At 36.3% G+C, this 17706-nt stretch overlaps 1 protein-coding gene across 2 annotated transcripts in view; it reads left to right on the forward strand.

Moving 5' to 3' along the window:
* Positions 1-12960, forward strand: part of cep152 (centrosomal protein 152) — an 85985-nt gene extending 73025 nt beyond the window's left edge. For both annotated transcript variants that reach the window (XM_087981405.1, XM_087981406.1), the window contains 7 exons: positions 327-504; positions 2549-2728; positions 4543-4642; positions 7210-7313; positions 8916-9072; positions 10073-10179; positions 11549-12960. In XM_087981405.1, coding sequence (XP_087837531.1) covers positions 327-504; positions 2549-2728; positions 4543-4642; positions 7210-7313; positions 8916-9072; positions 10073-10179; positions 11549-12672 — 1950 coding nt within the window. In that variant the 3' untranslated portion in view covers positions 12673-12960. The remainder of the gene's footprint in view (positions 1-326; positions 505-2548; positions 2729-4542; positions 4643-7209; positions 7314-8915; positions 9073-10072; positions 10180-11548) is intronic.
* The last annotated feature ends 4746 nt before the right edge of the window (positions 12961-17706 follow it).

A 17706-nucleotide genomic window follows, 5' to 3' on the forward strand; every position in this document is an offset into this window, starting at 1 on the left:
TGACTCGTTGAGAGCTCATCCCCATGCAGTGGTCTCTTAGCATTGCACACGTAACCTTGGTGTTTTCACATTAATGTAGTGGTGAGGTGTAATGGAAAACACAGCATGCTTGGGAATCCGTTGTATTTTTTCAGAGTATACCTTTTAAACCAAGGGAATTTTGGGTGCCTTCTTCAACATTCTACTTGTATTTATTTAAGCAGCAGTTTCTGATAGCAATGAAAGAACTGTGTTGATTATAATTGTGCATTTCTATTTGAGATATTATTTCAAATGACTTCAATGATGTGTTGCATGCCTAATTTATTTTTTTTCTCAAATTGGAGGACAAATTTGATTTACAAAATGCGTTACGTGACTGTGAAAGACAACATGAAGAATACAAAGCTGCAAAGGAAACACAGCTTAGAAAACTTGAATCATCTGAACTTCAACTTAAACATGAACTTGAATGTTTACAGCATAAGCTGAAAGATTTTGCACAACAAAATGAAGCTAAATATGGTATTTCAATTACTGTACAAAATAAATTAAATATGATCACTGGTTTAATGTAATAGTACATAGTTAAGAGTAAAGTTCTCAAACGTTTCTGATTATTCTGATGTAAATGTTGGCAGTGATGGGTTCAAATGGTTAATTTTTTCTGTGGCATTTTCTCATCATTTTATAGTCCTGTTCAATTCAGAAAATTATCGATGACAATGAGTTTTCAATATGAGGTGGCATATAGTTAATTCTAACCGTTAATTATAGGTGAATAGTCAGCAAAAGAATTGAAGTTGAGTTTTCTCTGTTCTGGCAAGATTAAATAAATGAGTTAATCTTCACCAATATTTGAACTGCTCATGATCAAACCATCAAAAATTCACCTTTTAAAGTCATTTTAATTTGAATAGTTTTGTTTGAATCATTTCAAATTAAGTTACTAATTATTGAACTTTTTATTACTTCCTGGAATAAACATTCTTAACAAGTTCATCCTTAGATATTTTGAATTTTCCTTTTTTTCATGCACTAAATCTGCCATGTAACTATTAGCTGATGAGAAAGTAAACCATTTAATTTTTCTTTTCACTTTAAATGATTATATCTGCTTTTACCAGATTTTCCAAATGTACAAAATTAGAAATTACATTTAACCTGAAATGGGTATGTACAGTCTTAAATACTTACCTTAAATACTGACTTCATTGTTCTATAGTATAGTCTGCTTCATATGTTCTCTTCAATAGATATACACCCTTTGCTATATCCATAACATACACAACAAAACAAATGGTGGAAAAACTGCAGAAATAAGGTTTCATCAGAATCAAATTGACGTCATGCATCTGGGTGAACCGAACTTGACTAACCCAATAAATATTTAAGTAAACCCCCTACAGCTAATTGGCTATTTTTGCTTACGGGAATTGGGTTGGGAAGAGCAGAAGTATATAAATTCAGACTTGGTCACTTGTTTTCCTGCAAATGTCCAAAAATTCTCCCAACAATTCAGTTGCAACCTCAAAAATAATTATTCTTTCATTCTCTCCAGGCAAGCTTGATTTGCTTCATTCGGAGTCAGAGATGTCTAGCTTGGAAACAGATCCTTCGGTCCAACTCATCCATGCCGACCAGATATCCTAACCTAATCTAGTCCCATTTCCCAGCACTTGGTCCATACCCCTCTAAACCCTTCCTATTCATATACCCATCCAGATGCCTTTTAAATGTTGTAATTGTACCAGCCTCCAACACTTCCTCGGGCAGCTCATTCCATACGCTCACCACCGTCTGCATGAAAACGTTGCCCCTTAGGCCCCTTTAAAATTTTTCCCTCTCACTCTAAACCCATGCTCTCTAGTTCGGACTCCTCCACTCCAGGGAAAAGACCTTGTCTACTTATCCTATCCATGCCCCTCATGGTTTTATAAAAGTCAGTAAGGTTGGAGCCTCTGACGCTCCAGGGAAAACAGCCCCAGCCTATTCAGCTTCTTTCTGTAGCTCAAATCCTCCAACCCTGGCAACATCCTTGTGAATCTTTTCTGAACCCTTGTTAAGTTTCAGAACATCCTTCTGATAGGAAGGAGACCAGAATTGTACACAATATTTCAAAAGCGGCCTAGCCAATTTCCTGTACATCCACAACACGATCTCTCAATTTCTATATTCAATGCTCTCACCAATAAAGGAAAGCATACCAAATGCCTTCTTCACTATCCTATCTATGAGGGAACATTTCTTTTTTCATGTATCTTACTGTAAGTATAAACTCTTACAATTCCCATAATGTTGTATCTGAAGAGAAATTGACAAATTCTACCATGTCTAATATAGATTTATTGCTCCTTCAGCTTAAGAATGTTTAAGGCATATTTAGAGAAAGTAAATCACAATAAGATATCAGTTTTATTGTTACTATTTTTTCTTTGTATGATTTCATATATTTCCCTATATAGAGAAGTGGCAAAACCTTGCAGAGATGAAAGTGCTGCAAATGCATTTCATTATGGAAATAATATCAAAAGCTCTCTCTAATGTAGATTTGAAAATATGTTTACAGACCTAGTTTCTGGAAATGAAAGCTTAAGCCTGGGATACCACCCATGCAATGAACAATGCAGAGAGCATGCACAGAAATTACAACAGGAATGTCAACAGCTGAAGAAAAAGCTGGAGAAAATATGTAGGCAGCTTCAACAAACTGTTCATGAACATAATATTGAAGTACAACATCTCAAAGGTCAGTATTGAACAGTAAATCAAATGGGACTAGGCTGATACTGATCAGAGGGGGAAAATTGGGTAAAACGTATCTTTTTAAAAGAAAAGTTGGGATGTTGCTACCTTTGAGCTTGTTTCTCTGGCCTTTTCAAGAATAACATCCTTAATCTTTTTATTTAACTAGTCGCACAATTGTTGATTGTCTATCAACAGTTAGCGTTTCACAATCTGTTGCTATTTTGTATTAAATTCAATGTAATTCTATTGCTATTTTGCATTAAATTCAATGTAATTTTGTTTTCTGCACACCAGAGGTAGTCTGAGTAAGTTTTTGAAAGTCAATTTTTGTATTTAATAATGCCTTTAAATGTGTACTTTTGCTGTACTTGTGTATTGATACATGAAAATCTGCTTTGTTTGGTTCTGATTTTTTTTAACACATTTTCGCTGTCAGTGACAATTAGTTTAAAAATCATGTCCTGAATGATTCTGATGATCAACATACAGCACCCCTGTTTACAGTACTAAAACCAAATTTCTGTAAATGTGCAACAGATCTTGCAATATCTGTAGGGACAGAAATGTAACAAACTTCTCAGTAGATTACCTTTCTTCAGGACTAGTAAAAGTTAGAATGCAACTGGTGTCAAGTAAGTACAGACGCAGGAAAGCTGGGTAGGAGGCAAACCCCAATATGGAAGGTCTGGAATGTGATCTAAATGGAATGTATTAGAGATGAAATGATAAAAGGGTTGATGGTGCATGGTGAAAGAAAATGGTGTTGAGACAGTAAGAAAAGCTAAATGTGAAAAGGAGTATCTTCACAAAGTAACCAAAAAGCAGCGATTGTGATCTGGAATTGTTGAACTGTATGCTGAAGGCCCTAATTGCCAAATTGATTAAGGATATCTTCAAGCTTGTTCGTACTTTCTTGCATTTATAGCATTCAAGGCTGTTTGTTGAAGCCTCTGTTTGTCTTTTTTAACAAAACAAAGATGTGGCTGAGAACAAGCTCCAAATATGAAGAGGCAGTGGTCACTTGATTAACTAGTGATATAAATATTGATCCACATGGAAATAAGGAATCTCACATATTTGATGGAAAATCACATTTTCGTGACTTCTGTGTTTATGAAGTTGATTCTGATGTGTTATGAGGGTTTTTTTGATAGTAATGTTCAACATTATTATATAAAATTTTGGAGAATAGAATCACCCAAATTTTAGAACTGAAATAAACTAAAATATTGGCTGGATAAAATATATTTGGACAGTACTGTTCTGTGCAAATTGAGGGGTTAACAATGGGTGTAATTTAGGATGAGTGTAATCTTACATCAACTTGAATACTGTGTTCACAATTCACAACTACCAGATGAAGGAGCAGCGCTCTGAAAGCTAGTGTTTCCAAATAAACCTGTTGGACTATAACCTGGCGTTGTGTGATTTTTAACTTTGTGCACAATTTGGTGCACTTTCATCTACTTATTTAAGCCAGCTGGTATGTTTTTGAGGTGTGGGTGAGGGTTTTGTTACTTAAGCACTTGTGCCTTCTATTAGTTAAATCGTGATAAATTGCTATGTATTTAATGTCCGAAAATGTGATTTCTGTTCAAACAATTTGATACATGGTTTTATGCAAACAGTTGCTGTATATTATGATTTTCTGAAGCAAGCCAAATTGTTTATGTCCTCAAGTAATTGAATTATACTGAACTTTACACTTTATTAATTTAGAGCTGTCTTCAGTTCACAAAAGCAAAAATAAAAAGTCTTGATCACCCTGTCTAATAATAATGAATTTTCAAATATTTCTATTGCTGTTTTTCACAGAGGAGCATGAAAGAACCGTAAATATTTTGCAAAATGAGAAAGACTATCTCATAAGAAGACTTAAAGAAAGTGAATCAACTGGCAGTAAAACAAATTCTTGGTATGTTCATGCCAAATAGTCGAATACTTGAGAAATTTGGTAGTGCATATCCCTTTATTGGTTTGTTATTAATAATTAAATAATGTTTTGAAATGATGTATGTTGATCTTCAATGAAGTTTGACATGCTGCAGATGAATTTCCACAGACACATTTAATAGTTAACATCACAAGATCCATATTGTACTTGAATCCTGCCTTGGCTCTTTTTCTTTCATTGCAGTTCTTAAATTCTTATTTGCTTTAGTGGATTTGCTTTTCAGTTCTTAACATTTTGTTGTGCTTTTGGCATCAATATTTTCTGGAACAGAATATTTTGGGATTTTCTTCTGCAGTTGTTTAGGTTAGATCAGAGCTTTCTTCTGTTGGGTCTTCCACAGTTAGAAGTTGGTGTCTCACAATATTGATAGCAATCAAGACCTGGTATAATCAAATAGCTTCTCAAAGTATCTGGCCCACTTGAAAGAAGCCTGTGTCTGCAAGACTTGTGGTCTTGAGTTTCCCTACATGCATTCCTTTAGTACAACCCCCTACTTGGACTGTGGAACTACAGCATTTTATCTACTATTTATGCCATACATTGGGAAGAAACTTCTACATAACCTCACTTTTGGTGGTTTATTCAGGTTTGACATATTGCAGATTTGTACACAGGTCCTGTACTGTACAGAGAGCTTGTATTGTGGTTCTGTGTTTGTACATACCTGCCAATCTCATATCATCTACAGTAAACTGAATGTGGTATAAAGAGATAGCAAGTCAAACCAATCAGCCTCACGATGACAAGATTTATAACAAGTGAGATTAAAATGTTCAATGACCCTTAACATTGCTCAGTTGTTCCTAGCCAGACCTTACAAATAACAGATTATAGAGAGCAAGTTATTACCGCAAACAAAAATTAACAATTTATTATTCTTAATGTAACTAACAAACAACAAGGCTGTCTAATTAATATCCATGATCCAAGTGCAATCTTGTTTTCTAATTAAACCACGAATCTTACACAAACAGACATGTACAGACACACTTAAAGGATACATTTTTTTAAAATTAAAAGATTGTAATTTGCCAGTTTGATAAGAATGCCAAAGTCACCAGTCAGTGTAAACTATTTCCGCAGGCCTCTAGAAATATTTACTTATTTATTACTGATTGGATTCTTTTCTCAGAACTTTCAACTAATCAGTAGCTGGACAGTGCAAAAATCAAAAATAACGCCCATCTGGAAACTTCCAGAACAAAACTGCCTCCTTCCCAAAACTTATCAGCACTTCTTCATTCTTTGGTTTTCTCTTTCTTTTCCATCATTTTTGGTGGTTGGCTGCCAGTGTCAGTTTTCTATAGATTGACCAATTTGACATCCAACCAGCTACCAGTCTTGAGTATAGCACATCCCTGTGCCGAACCATCTGCAGTATCCTTGGAACAGTAATTAACCTGAATTATCTTTCCAGGCCAACTCCCAACAGCAAACATCTAACTTTTGTGCTCGCTTTTTAAAACAAACTGGTTTGAAGTTCAATTTTCAACTTAATTCTCTGTTCCAAAAATGAGTGAGAAAGAAGAGTGATAGTCTCAACAGTAGCAGTCTGTTTATTTAAAATATGCTGCAGGACTGTTGTTGCTTGGCAGACAGATTTGTTGTATAGGTTCAGTAACTATCGTTACAGGAACTGCACTCTTGCTACATACTGGAAGTTGAACTATGAGATGGTGCTGGTCACTTGTACATTCTAGTCACGTGCTTATTAGCATGTTCCACCTTAAAGTGATATTACAACACATTGAATCTATCTTTCTTGCACTTAAATCTGCATCAGCATTGCTGAAATAAGTAGAACACAGTTTTATTTTGCAGATACCTTTTTAGTTCCAAGATGAGCATATAACTGCTCAATTTATTCTAATTGAAGCAACTGCTCAAGTAACAAAATCCACACCCACATTTCACAAATACACGTAACCTAGCCTAAATATGTAGTTGAACGTTCATGTATACAGAAACAAATTATGAGTATTCAAGTTGATGTAAGATTGTACGCATCCTAAGTTACACCATTGTTAACATCTACATTTACATAGAACAATATTGCCCAAATAAATTTTATGTTAGCCAATGTTTTACTTTCTTTTGGTTCTAAAATCTGGGGATTCTATTCCCCAAAGTTTTGTTCAATAGATGATATTGACGTAAACCATTTGTTAGGAACACCACAGGTCATTCAGGTAATGCCAAATTTCTATCTGGACTATTCCTGTGACAAGGAGTAGCCTGCACATACAACATTTGCTCATCAGGCTAAGTTACAGATCTGGTCACTGAAAAGAATGTGAAAAATCAGGGAACAAAAAACATGATTTAATCAGTAAGACTGCCTTAGGCAACTAAATCTTGAGCATCCAAAGTAACTAGTTCTGGTAGATTAGATAAAGCCTAAAATATTTATTATTCAGCATGGAGACCTTCATGGTTATCTGAATATGATCTATTGTTTTAGGGTTTTGCTATTTCAAATAATATAATTTATCCTTAGAACTACCTTTCCAATATTTTTCTTCTTTTAGTTTACAGGAAAATTGGAACTCTGAGAATTCGTGCAAGTTGATCCCTGCAAAAGGGTTAGAAGAAATCCGGCATCAGTATTTGAGGGCTGTAAACAAAATCAGAGGTGATTACCACCAGTCTATTCTTGTGCATATCCTCTGTGCAATGCAAGAATTACAAAATGCAAAAGTTATCAATCTGTATCCATTTTCTACCAATCCTGATCGATGTAAGTTATAATAATAGAATAGTTGACTCTTTGTAATAATTATATGAATTAAAATTGAATTACATCCATCTTTGGGTATAATTTTAAGTAGCTGTTGTGAAAGAACAAGTTGTACTGGCATTTCTCGTAGCTGCTTTCAACACAAGTATTGATTTTGATTGGTTTTTGGCATAACAAACATCTCTTTAATTTTGTACATATTCGTCAAATAGGTTTGCAATATAGTATGCTGATGTAAGTATGTGCCATGCAACAAATTCCAATTGTACCCTTAAAATGAATCAATTAATGGTTTCATAATGTATTTTGTCACTGTTGATTGGAATTCAGAGAAGGGTATTTTCAGATGTATTCACATGCATAGAATTGGTAAAATCCTTTGAAGTAACATGTTCTGTGGATAAAGGGGAACTGATAGAGGTACTGGACTTCAGTTTCCAGAAGGTATTTGGCAAGGTGCTGCAACAAATGTTATTACAGAAAGTTAAAGCCATCATGTGAGGCATGTGACATTTTGGCTTGGATAACAGGTAGGCATAAACAGGTCTTCATCTGATTGGACAGATGACATTTGGTAGTGTGCCACAGTGGGATCAGTGCTGGGCCTCAACATTTTACATTCTATAAGTGAATTAGATTAAGGACTGAGCAAGGCCTTAATCTAATTCATTGCTAAGATTGCTGACGATATAAAGGTAGTTATGAAAGTGAGTTGAGTTTTTCCATTCATATGTGGTGTTGCTAACCCGGCTTTGTGGACATGAGTTTACAAAGATAGGTTAAGTGAGTGAACAAAAATCTAGCGATTGGAGTGTTATAGGCAAATATGAAAACATCCATTTGGGCAATTAAAAGAGCATATTGTCTGAATGATGTAGGGTTATGGAAAGAGGAGAAGAGTATTCTCCACTTATAACTTAACTGACATCCTTGCATTGTTTCCTTGAGATTTGCTTCGTGCACGTTAGCTGTCAAGTTTCTTTGCAGTCCAACAGTGATTGCCTTTCAGACCCACAAGAATCCCAAAGTCCTTCATGTCCCGTGACATATATTGTTCAGGCGCACTTCATAAATGCAAGTTATTTGTTTAGCTCTTATCAGAGAAACAAAGTTTAGTGCTGCAGTTTTAGGCTCTGATGCAATTGTTTATATTCATTTATGGGATATGGGGATCATTGTCTAGGCCAGATTTCCCATCCCTGATCGCCCAGAGTGCAGTTTAGAACTGTGGTTCTGATATCACATGTAGGCTAGACCAGCTAAGAATGGCAGTTCCCTGGTTTTCTGACATCCGACAGTGGAGTTACAGTCATCTTTAGACTCTTAATTCTAGATTTTAATTGAATTCAAATTCCACCATTTACCATGGCAGGATTTGAATCCGGGTATTCAGAATATTACTTAGGTCTCTGGATTAATGGTCCAGCCATAATACTAATTAGTCCGTTGCCTCCCCATTTGTTTCTGTATCTCAGGAACTTTTCTTAATTTGTGCAGGAGACATGATGCATTATATTCAAGAGAGCAAGAAGCGAGCAGCTGAAATGATTCGTGCAGAAGTATTGAAGGAACGTCAACAAACCGCACGAAAAATGCGAAAATATTACTTGACTTGCCTCCACCAACTCCTAGTAGACGGTGGGAAGAATGATGGGTAAAAACCTTTGTTGCAGCTTCGAAAAGAACATTTATTTACTGTGGTCACCAGTGTATTCATGACAGCATTTAATTGTAAAATGAACATTTTGAGACTAGAATAACTCCTTTTTTAAAAAAAAGTCCTTTTTGATGCACATGCTCATTAAACTCTTGTCCGAAATCAAAGATTAAATAGTGTTCCAGTGCATAAGATCAAAACTTTGAGTGCCAGAACTTGATCATTTTTAAATCTGACATTTTTTTTGTGGAAATATGAAACCAGAATCCTGTAAGAGAATTTCTCCCTTTTCAGAGAGGACAAAGACTGACCAATGCGGACTTCTTACTGATTTTAACAATGGATCAGTATATATCAAGGAAATGTACATTTTGAAGTAGTTAGACAGAGGGCAGTGACTGTGGAGAGCAAAGAACTGGAAGTGCTAACATATTTGAACGTTTCATAATCATTTCAATTCTCTGTATTTGGTTAAACTCTCATTTTAATTTATTTTGCCTTTTCTCTCCCTGAACTTTTAACTTCCTCTTCGGAGGATAGCAAAGCAACGGACTATTTTTCCACCGGGTAGCTCTTTGTACCTCACAATTGATTTTCCTACTTAGAGACTGTTGTTGCTGTGCTTGATCTTGTTCACTTGTGCAATTGTTTAAAAAGCATGCTTGTTTAGCTGTGCTACATAATTCAATTTAATTGGTATGATTCAATATAAATTCTCAAAAAACATTTTTAGAGTACAGTACTGTGTGTAGGCAAATTGAATGATTGTTATAAAGCAAGAGAATTTTTTGGCATTGGACTAACACTTTCAGATTCTAATACATGTAAAGCAGATGTTGGTTATTGATCCCTACACTCCTCACCAATACCCAATTACGGTCAGAAAAGCCCTGATACTGAAACAGATGTTTGTGATCACTTGGATAATATCGGTTCAAGAACTAAATTAATTATATTGGCAGTAGAGGTTTATTTAAAATGTTTGTCATTTTCTCAGTGCTGAAAAGAGGATCATGAATGCTGCTAGCAAGTTGGCTGCAATGGCCAAAGCTTTAGAAACTCCTCTTCCAAGTCGAAAGCGTGATAAAGTTGAAACCCTTACAGGTCAGTATGATATTTGTAATATTGAATATTCAGATTTTGGGGTTTATTTTGTTCCTAGTTTAAGGTTGCTTTTTTGATAGTGTTTAATGTTTTGATGTTATTTGAAAACATAATATTAAAAGGTTAGCTGTATTCAAGAGATAAGTAGGTTTGCTAAACTTCAGTGGTATAGCGTGTTTGTCCTGTAATAATGTCCCAGGACGTAGTAAGGTTTCTATCACCGATGTTAGCACTTTTGAAGTCCCTCCAAAATTGGAGTTGACTTGTACACAGTAGGAAAGTGAATTGTGGGCATGAATGGTTGCCAGTTGAAATGTCATTGACATCCAATGCAAAGAATGGATGAGCCTGAAAGGCAGATGACATGATTGTTTATCCATTTTAAGATAACACTAAGTAAAATATGAAATAGTGGAATGAAAAATTAAGGCTGACTACTATTGCTAGTATAGCATTTCATGGCTGAAAAGAGGGGATGGGAGGTGCAGGGTTAGCCTACATGCAAAAGCAAAACTTTGGGGCTGGATAAATGGGATTTTGTTTGCCAGGTCAACATGTATGCTGCAATACTCTCCTATCAGAGAGAGAGAGAAAGTTGAGCCACACCAAGTCCTACTTGTACTAACAGTCAGCTCAAACTGCACATTCAGAGACCAAGAGGAAAGTTGATAGCTTCTCTCCTTATAAGTAGAAAATATTATTTCATAGCTTGGTCTAAAAAGATTGGTGTAAAAGGACACCTTTTAAATAGTGACTGCCTGTTTTATGCTAGAAATTAAATATCAGTACTGATTCTTTATATTTTGTTGAAATCTTTTTGCTTATGGCCATCATCTATAGAAGTTCAATCCCATTAACTTTGACAGAATGCATGTGGTTTTGCTTACACTAATTAGTACACGAAGATTTTTTAAATTCACTAATTAGGTGCCGAAGACAGTAGGCTCTGATTTTAAGTCTGCATAAGAATGTGGAAATATTAAAACTTTGAGCCCTCTGTGGTGCAAGTGTGCATCTCTTCTAATTTGAATATGTTTGCATATAAAAGTAAAGGATGTGGTCCTATAATATGCTTTGGGGTGGCCTGCAGTTATGAATGAAACTGCCTAGATTTATATTGGTTTTGTTTAGTGAATTCTAGCTAATTATTTACAACATTACTATGATCTATATAATAAAGAACTATTGTAAGAAAGTTGTTAATTGATAGTTATATTTCAGATACTTAGCTTTCTGTGCTAACTTCATTTGTATCTGGCTTCCACTGTAGCCGATGAAATTTCTTCTCTTTGTTCTGTCAGTTGATCTGTTATTTTGCATGGATGAGTCTTTGTGTACATGTGTTTTACTTGCTTTCTTCCACTCAAAGCCCATCCAAATATGAAAAGTTCAAGACAACCTCCAGTCATTTCTGAGAATGATGAAGAGACCAGCGGATCTGTTCACGTGCAGATAAACCATGTTGGGAAACCATCTTCCAATGAAGACCAGGTCATAAAATTCAAAAAGCACACAACAGGCACAGTATTTGTTCCACAAAATTTGAACAGTAATTTATATGGTACAACTGCAGAGAATGGCATTTCAGATGAAGAATTATCTACAAATTATAAACAAATTAACATTCACAAGATTGAAGAAACGGCTGATATTTTACAAAAGGAGACTACCTTGTTTTTTGAGACAAAAGATGGTCATCAGCTGAATGATGCAGTATCAAAATCAGAGCTTCTCAGAACTGCAAATCTTGCACATTTTCAGAATTCAGCCAAATACCTTTCCCCAGTGTGTTTTGGCAAAGCCCCCACATTGAATTCTATTGATAGTCATAAGGACAGAACATCTCTGCAAGTGGCATGCGATCAGGATTGTGTCTTGCCTTCAAAAGGTATACATAATTCAGAAGGATATGTCTGCTCCAAACCTATGACCACAGCATCAAATAATGTGCAAGAAACCCCCGAAAGAGATGAAGGTGATTTTGTTTCTAGTCTTGAAGCTATCAGGCCTTGTCAAATGGACACTTTCAATTTTAGGCAAGCTGGAGGAAAAGTATGCCACCAGTCCAGTAGCACTTCCAAGCCACTGTCATCTACAAACTTGCCACATAAAGCAGATTTAATGACAAATGGTGCTACACAAATGTCACCTTCCATTTCCTCAGTAACTTCTGAAATTAGCTCTCTTTCTGATGGAGAGCATGCATGCTTTTCAAGTAAAACAATTCCATTCATGTCGAGGATAGACACAGAACAAATAGAAAATGTTGCAGAAAGCAGAATTTCTGTTATTAACAGGGACCAGTTGAGTACAAGGACAAAGCCACCTAAGTACATTAAGTGCACTGAGCCTGAGCAGGAACTAGCACTGAATGGCTGGACAGCAAAGGTGAGCGAACTTTCCCATCAGAAGTGTCTGTCGCGTTTGATCCCCAATGTGGACGCTATTCAGCAGGACAGTGGATTTGACAGTCCACTTCTTAACTTTCATTAGTCAAAAAGTGCAATGTTAGAAACAAATCCTTCATTTTTAAGATGCCTTTATGCCACTGAATTAATTGTGCAAGTTTATTTCATTTATCTATCACTCGTCTTAATTTTGCATAAATTATGCTGATGTAAGAGGTTTGTAATTTTTAAAAATGCACATATTTATGTTTCTAAAATCTACTTTTGTATCTCAAACTGATTTGTTTCCCTGTTTGGTTTGTATATTCAGATGTTCTTGGGGATAAAATTTTTATTTTATGATACAATGCTAATAAAATGTTCTTGGACTTTTTCTAAAAAAAAAGACTTGATGTGGAAGTAGTTCAAATCCTTGAAGCAGTATGTTGGACCAGAATTTTCAAGATGGTGGCCTTGCCCATTCCACATCCCTAAGTATCTGTGGAGAATGCATTCTTCCTGATGCTGGCTGCTGTACAGCCATTTAACATTTTAGGCATTAATTGGCTGAAATGGCATTTCTACCCCTCACTCATGTGGAGGATGAGGCCCTGCCGCTGGAAAGGCGCCACCTGATTTGCTTAGCTGGGAACTCAGTATCCCACCCCCCTCCCATTTATCTCTCAGCCCACAGGCCTACAAGCCTCATTCCTGATGAAGGGTTTATGTCCGAAACGTCGATTCTTCTGTTCCTCCGATGCCGCCTGACTTGCTGAGCTTTTCCAGCACCACACTCTTGATTCAGTAATTCACTGGTCAGGACTGGGACTACAAACATTCCCCAAAAACTATGGTCCAGCATCTAGAACTGATTAAGTGCAGTGATCTCATGGGGAGTCAAGGCCCAAGGATTTTGGGATTATTGAGTCTATATGGAGGGAATACCCACTGTGAGTTTAAGACAATGTAGGAAGGTAACCTTATCAAAATGTACAAGATTCTTAGCAGATTTAAAGGGGTACGTATTAAGAGGTTGTTTACCCACATGGGAATGTTTAGGACCAGAAAACACAATGTCAGAGTAAGGGGTTGCCGATTTACTATAGAGATGAGAAGGAATTTTAGGGTAATGAATCTGTTGAATTATTTTAGGCAGAGGGCTGTAGAGGTTGGGTTGTTAAGTATATTCAAGAGACTGATTGATTGATTTTTAAGCAGTCATGGAATTAAGGCTTAATGGGGCAATGGCAGGAAAATGGAGTTGAGGATTTTCTAATGAACTGTAATCTCATTGAATGTTGGAGTAGATTCTGTAGCCTGAATGGTCTGCTTCTGCTCCTACATCTTATGGTCCCATGGGAATATTGAGCAGAAGTGTTACACTGTGACATCCTCACCTCCCTTTTCCACCAAGACTTAGGTAAGGTAACTCACTGGGCTTTGTTCCATGTTCCTGGACTCCTGCCAACCAGGAAATTAAGACTGGATGGGAAATAATCTTTTCAAGTAATCATTGCCCACTTCCTGGCCCAACTAAGGCCCATAAAAGATCAGCCCAAAATTTGTCCATCCCACTGCAGACTTGCAGACAGGTGGTGGGATGGCTATCTGGAGCATTTTATGGAGCCTGTGACCCACAGAGCCACTTAGGACAGCATAAAATGCAGTCCTTAATATTTCTAAAATTGGATACCACATAGTTGTTGCCACTTCAATTTGCTTCAACGTCTATTTGTTCTTCTAATTTGTTTAATTTGGTTCTGTAATAGTGTTTTAAACAGAGCAAGTATTTTAAGGGATTTTTTAATACTTTTTAAATTTGTTTCTGTTATAAAACTATTTAAGCAGGTAAGCTCTTTGTGCAACTAGTTTGGGTTTACAAATTTACTTCCTGTTTTTAGGTGCAAAACTGACTTGAATGCTCTTTGCAAGACTTTTACTTCCATAAAATCCTTTCAAAATCTACTACTCAAGGACAGATTACTTTGTTTTCTTAATTGCCGTCCCTTATTTACCATGTTAATTAGGTTAACAACTTTGTGGAAGGATCTTTGTTTTCTATGATCCCTTTAGAGACTGCTAACTTGTCAAAAGAGATGCATTACCATGAGACTGGCAGTCATCAAAGGACGTTAATGTCTGTAAAGTCCTGAATGTAATATCAACATAGAAAAACACTAGATGGCTGTATTAGTTTTTTGTGTTAATGTGAATCCTAACCTTTTCACTACAAAACGAACTTTCGTAACAGAAGTATCACAAAATGCCTTCATGTTCCAAACTTGCAGATATATAGCATTACAAGATCATTTCCTTTGTAGCTCCCAGTTCTTCCATAGGCTTGCTATTTACATACAATTTGAGGATTTGAAACAGTAAAAATAGCAGTATTCCATCTATCCCAGCAGAATCCTTTACAACATTCAAACACCAAAGAGAATTACTTTCTCTATCACATATGTTTGACTTAACTGTTACTTACATTATTTGTAGTCTTGACCGTTTGGTTGGTATTTTCCTTGAGTACTGACACAATCAAGCTTAGATTTTCTCAGCTTTCAATGACCCCTTCAGGTTTCAAACAAAACATTTCTGATTAGAACTTTCAAACTAAAACCCTTATGCTGGGACCTATTTTCTAACTTTTTTGAACTAATTTGTTTCTCTTTCACACAACAAAGTTTAACTTAGTCTCTGGCAAACTGAACCCAAAACTTTACAAATTGTGCATTTTTCTTCTAAGCAACAATGAATCCCTGATCTTTCTGACTGAAAGCAAGTAATGCTCTTCCATGTTTACTTTGGCCACAAGTAAAACTGTCCCAATGCAATCAAATTCCTACTAGCATTCATACTGTTTTTTCTTTTTGAAAACATCTCCAGCAATATTGACATCATTAAACAACCTCATACAACAACGATCAAAGACCGCCTAGCACTAACTCAAAATCGTAACTCGAAAATAAATGTTATTAAAACACATTTAATTCACACTTTGTATCACAAGTGCAAGAACAAATCATGGTGCAATGTACTGATTATAAATTTAAGCAGGAATATAGCCTCCACAATGACATGGATTGCATTCATTGGCATGCTTGAGTATGAACACCAAGTATAATGATAATTAATAAAACACTTTCAAATGGAGTAACATCAGACATGATCAATCCATAGTCAATACATCCTAGCCTGGAAAAACAGTTTTTAATACTGAAAAACCTCAAATCATGCGATTGGATGAGTACAGAATCTCAACATTTGATGTTGATACAGTACAATACAGCCTGCATTACGTGCGTGTAGCTTGTTTCATAGAAAAATAAGAGTGTAAATTATAAAATTTTAATAGCTGAACACTTAGAAAGCAGTGACAGGATTGGACAGAGTCAGCATGGATTTACAAAATGGAAAATCAAGCTTGACAAATCTACCAGAATATTTGTTTTTAAGAGGTTGCAACTAGTAGACTGAGAGTATACAGCATGGAAACAGACCCTTCAGTCCAACTAGTTCATGCCAACCATGTTCCCGAACTAAAATAGACCCACTTGCCTGCATTTGGCCCATATTCCTGCAAGCCTTTCCTATTCATTTACTTATCCAAATATTTTTTAAATGTAACTGTAACTTCATCCACCACTTCCTCTGGAAGTTCATTCCACACACAAATCACCCTCTGTGTAAAGTAAAAAAAGTTGCCCCTCACATTCTTCTTTTTTAAAATCTTTCTCCTCGTATCTTAAAAATATGCTCCATAGTTTTGGACTCCCACACCCTAGGAGAAAGACCTTATTCATCCTATCTATGCTCTTCATGATTTTATAAACCTATAAGGTCATTCCTCAACCTCTTAAACTCCAGTGAAAAGAAGTCCCAGCTCCTCTCTATAACTCAAACCCTCTATTCCTGGCAACATCCCAGTAAATCTTTTCTGAACCCTCTTCAATAATATCCTTCTATAACGGGCAACCAGAACTGCACAAAGTACTCCAAAAGAGGCCTCACCAACATCCTGTACAATCTTACGATGTCCCAATTCCTATACTCAAAGGTCTGAGCAACGAAGGCTAGAGTGCTAAACACCTTCTTAACCACCCTGTGATGCAAATTTTGAAAATATTATCGATCTAAACCCCTAGGTCTGTCTGTTCTACAACACTATCCAGGGCCTACCATTAATTGTATAAAGTCCTGCCCTTTTTTATTTCACCAAAATGCAATGCCTCATTTATCCAAATTCAATTCCATCTGCCACTCCTCAGTCCATTGACTCAATTGATCAAGATCACTTTGTAATTTCAATAATCTTCAATAACCTTCACTGTCCACTATATCACCAATTTTGGTCTCATCTGCAAACTTGCTAATCATGCTCTCTATATTCTCATCTACAACATTTATATAAATCTCAAACAAAAATGATCCCTGTGGAACACTGCTGGTCACAAGCCTTAAGTCTGAAAAGCAACTCTGCACCACCACCCTTGATCTACTACCATCAAGCCAATTTTGTATCCAATTGGCAAGCTCACCCTGAATCCCATGTGATCTAATTTTATTAATTAGTCTACCACACAGAATATCATCAAAGGAAACTCCATGTAAACAATGTCTACCACTTTGCCCTTACCAATCTCCTTGGTTACTTCCTCAAAAAGTTCAATCAAGTTTGACAGACATAATTGCCCTTGCACAAAGCCATGCTGATTATTCCTACTCAGTCCTTGCGACTCCAAATACATGTAAATCCTATCTTTCAGAATCACCTCCAACAACTTACTCACCACCAAAGTCAGGCTCACAGGTAAGGTTCTCCTTACAACCTTTCTTAAATATAGGCATAAGAGTAGCCACCGTCTAGTCAAAGAGTCATACAGCATAGAAACAGTAGTCCTCAGACACGTCACCTATGGTTATTGATGATACAACAATTTCTGCCAGGGCTCTGTAATGTCTTGGAGAAAGTGAGCACTGCAGATGCTGGAAATCAAAGTCGAAGTGTGTGGTGCTGGTAAACCACAGCCGGTCAGGCAGCGTCCAAGGAGCAGGAGAGTTGACGCTTTGGGCATAAGCCCTTGATCAAAATGTCAACTCTTCAGCTCTTTGGACACTGCCTGACCAGCTGTTTTTTTTTCCC

The sequence above is a fragment of the Chiloscyllium plagiosum genome, unplaced genomic scaffold, assembly GCF_037043375.1.
Source record: "Chiloscyllium plagiosum isolate Xiang-an unplaced genomic scaffold, Cpla_swu_hap1 HiC_scaffold_39, whole genome shotgun sequence".
Classification (NCBI taxonomy): Eukaryota; Metazoa; Chordata; class Chondrichthyes; order Orectolobiformes; family Hemiscylliidae; genus Chiloscyllium; species Chiloscyllium plagiosum.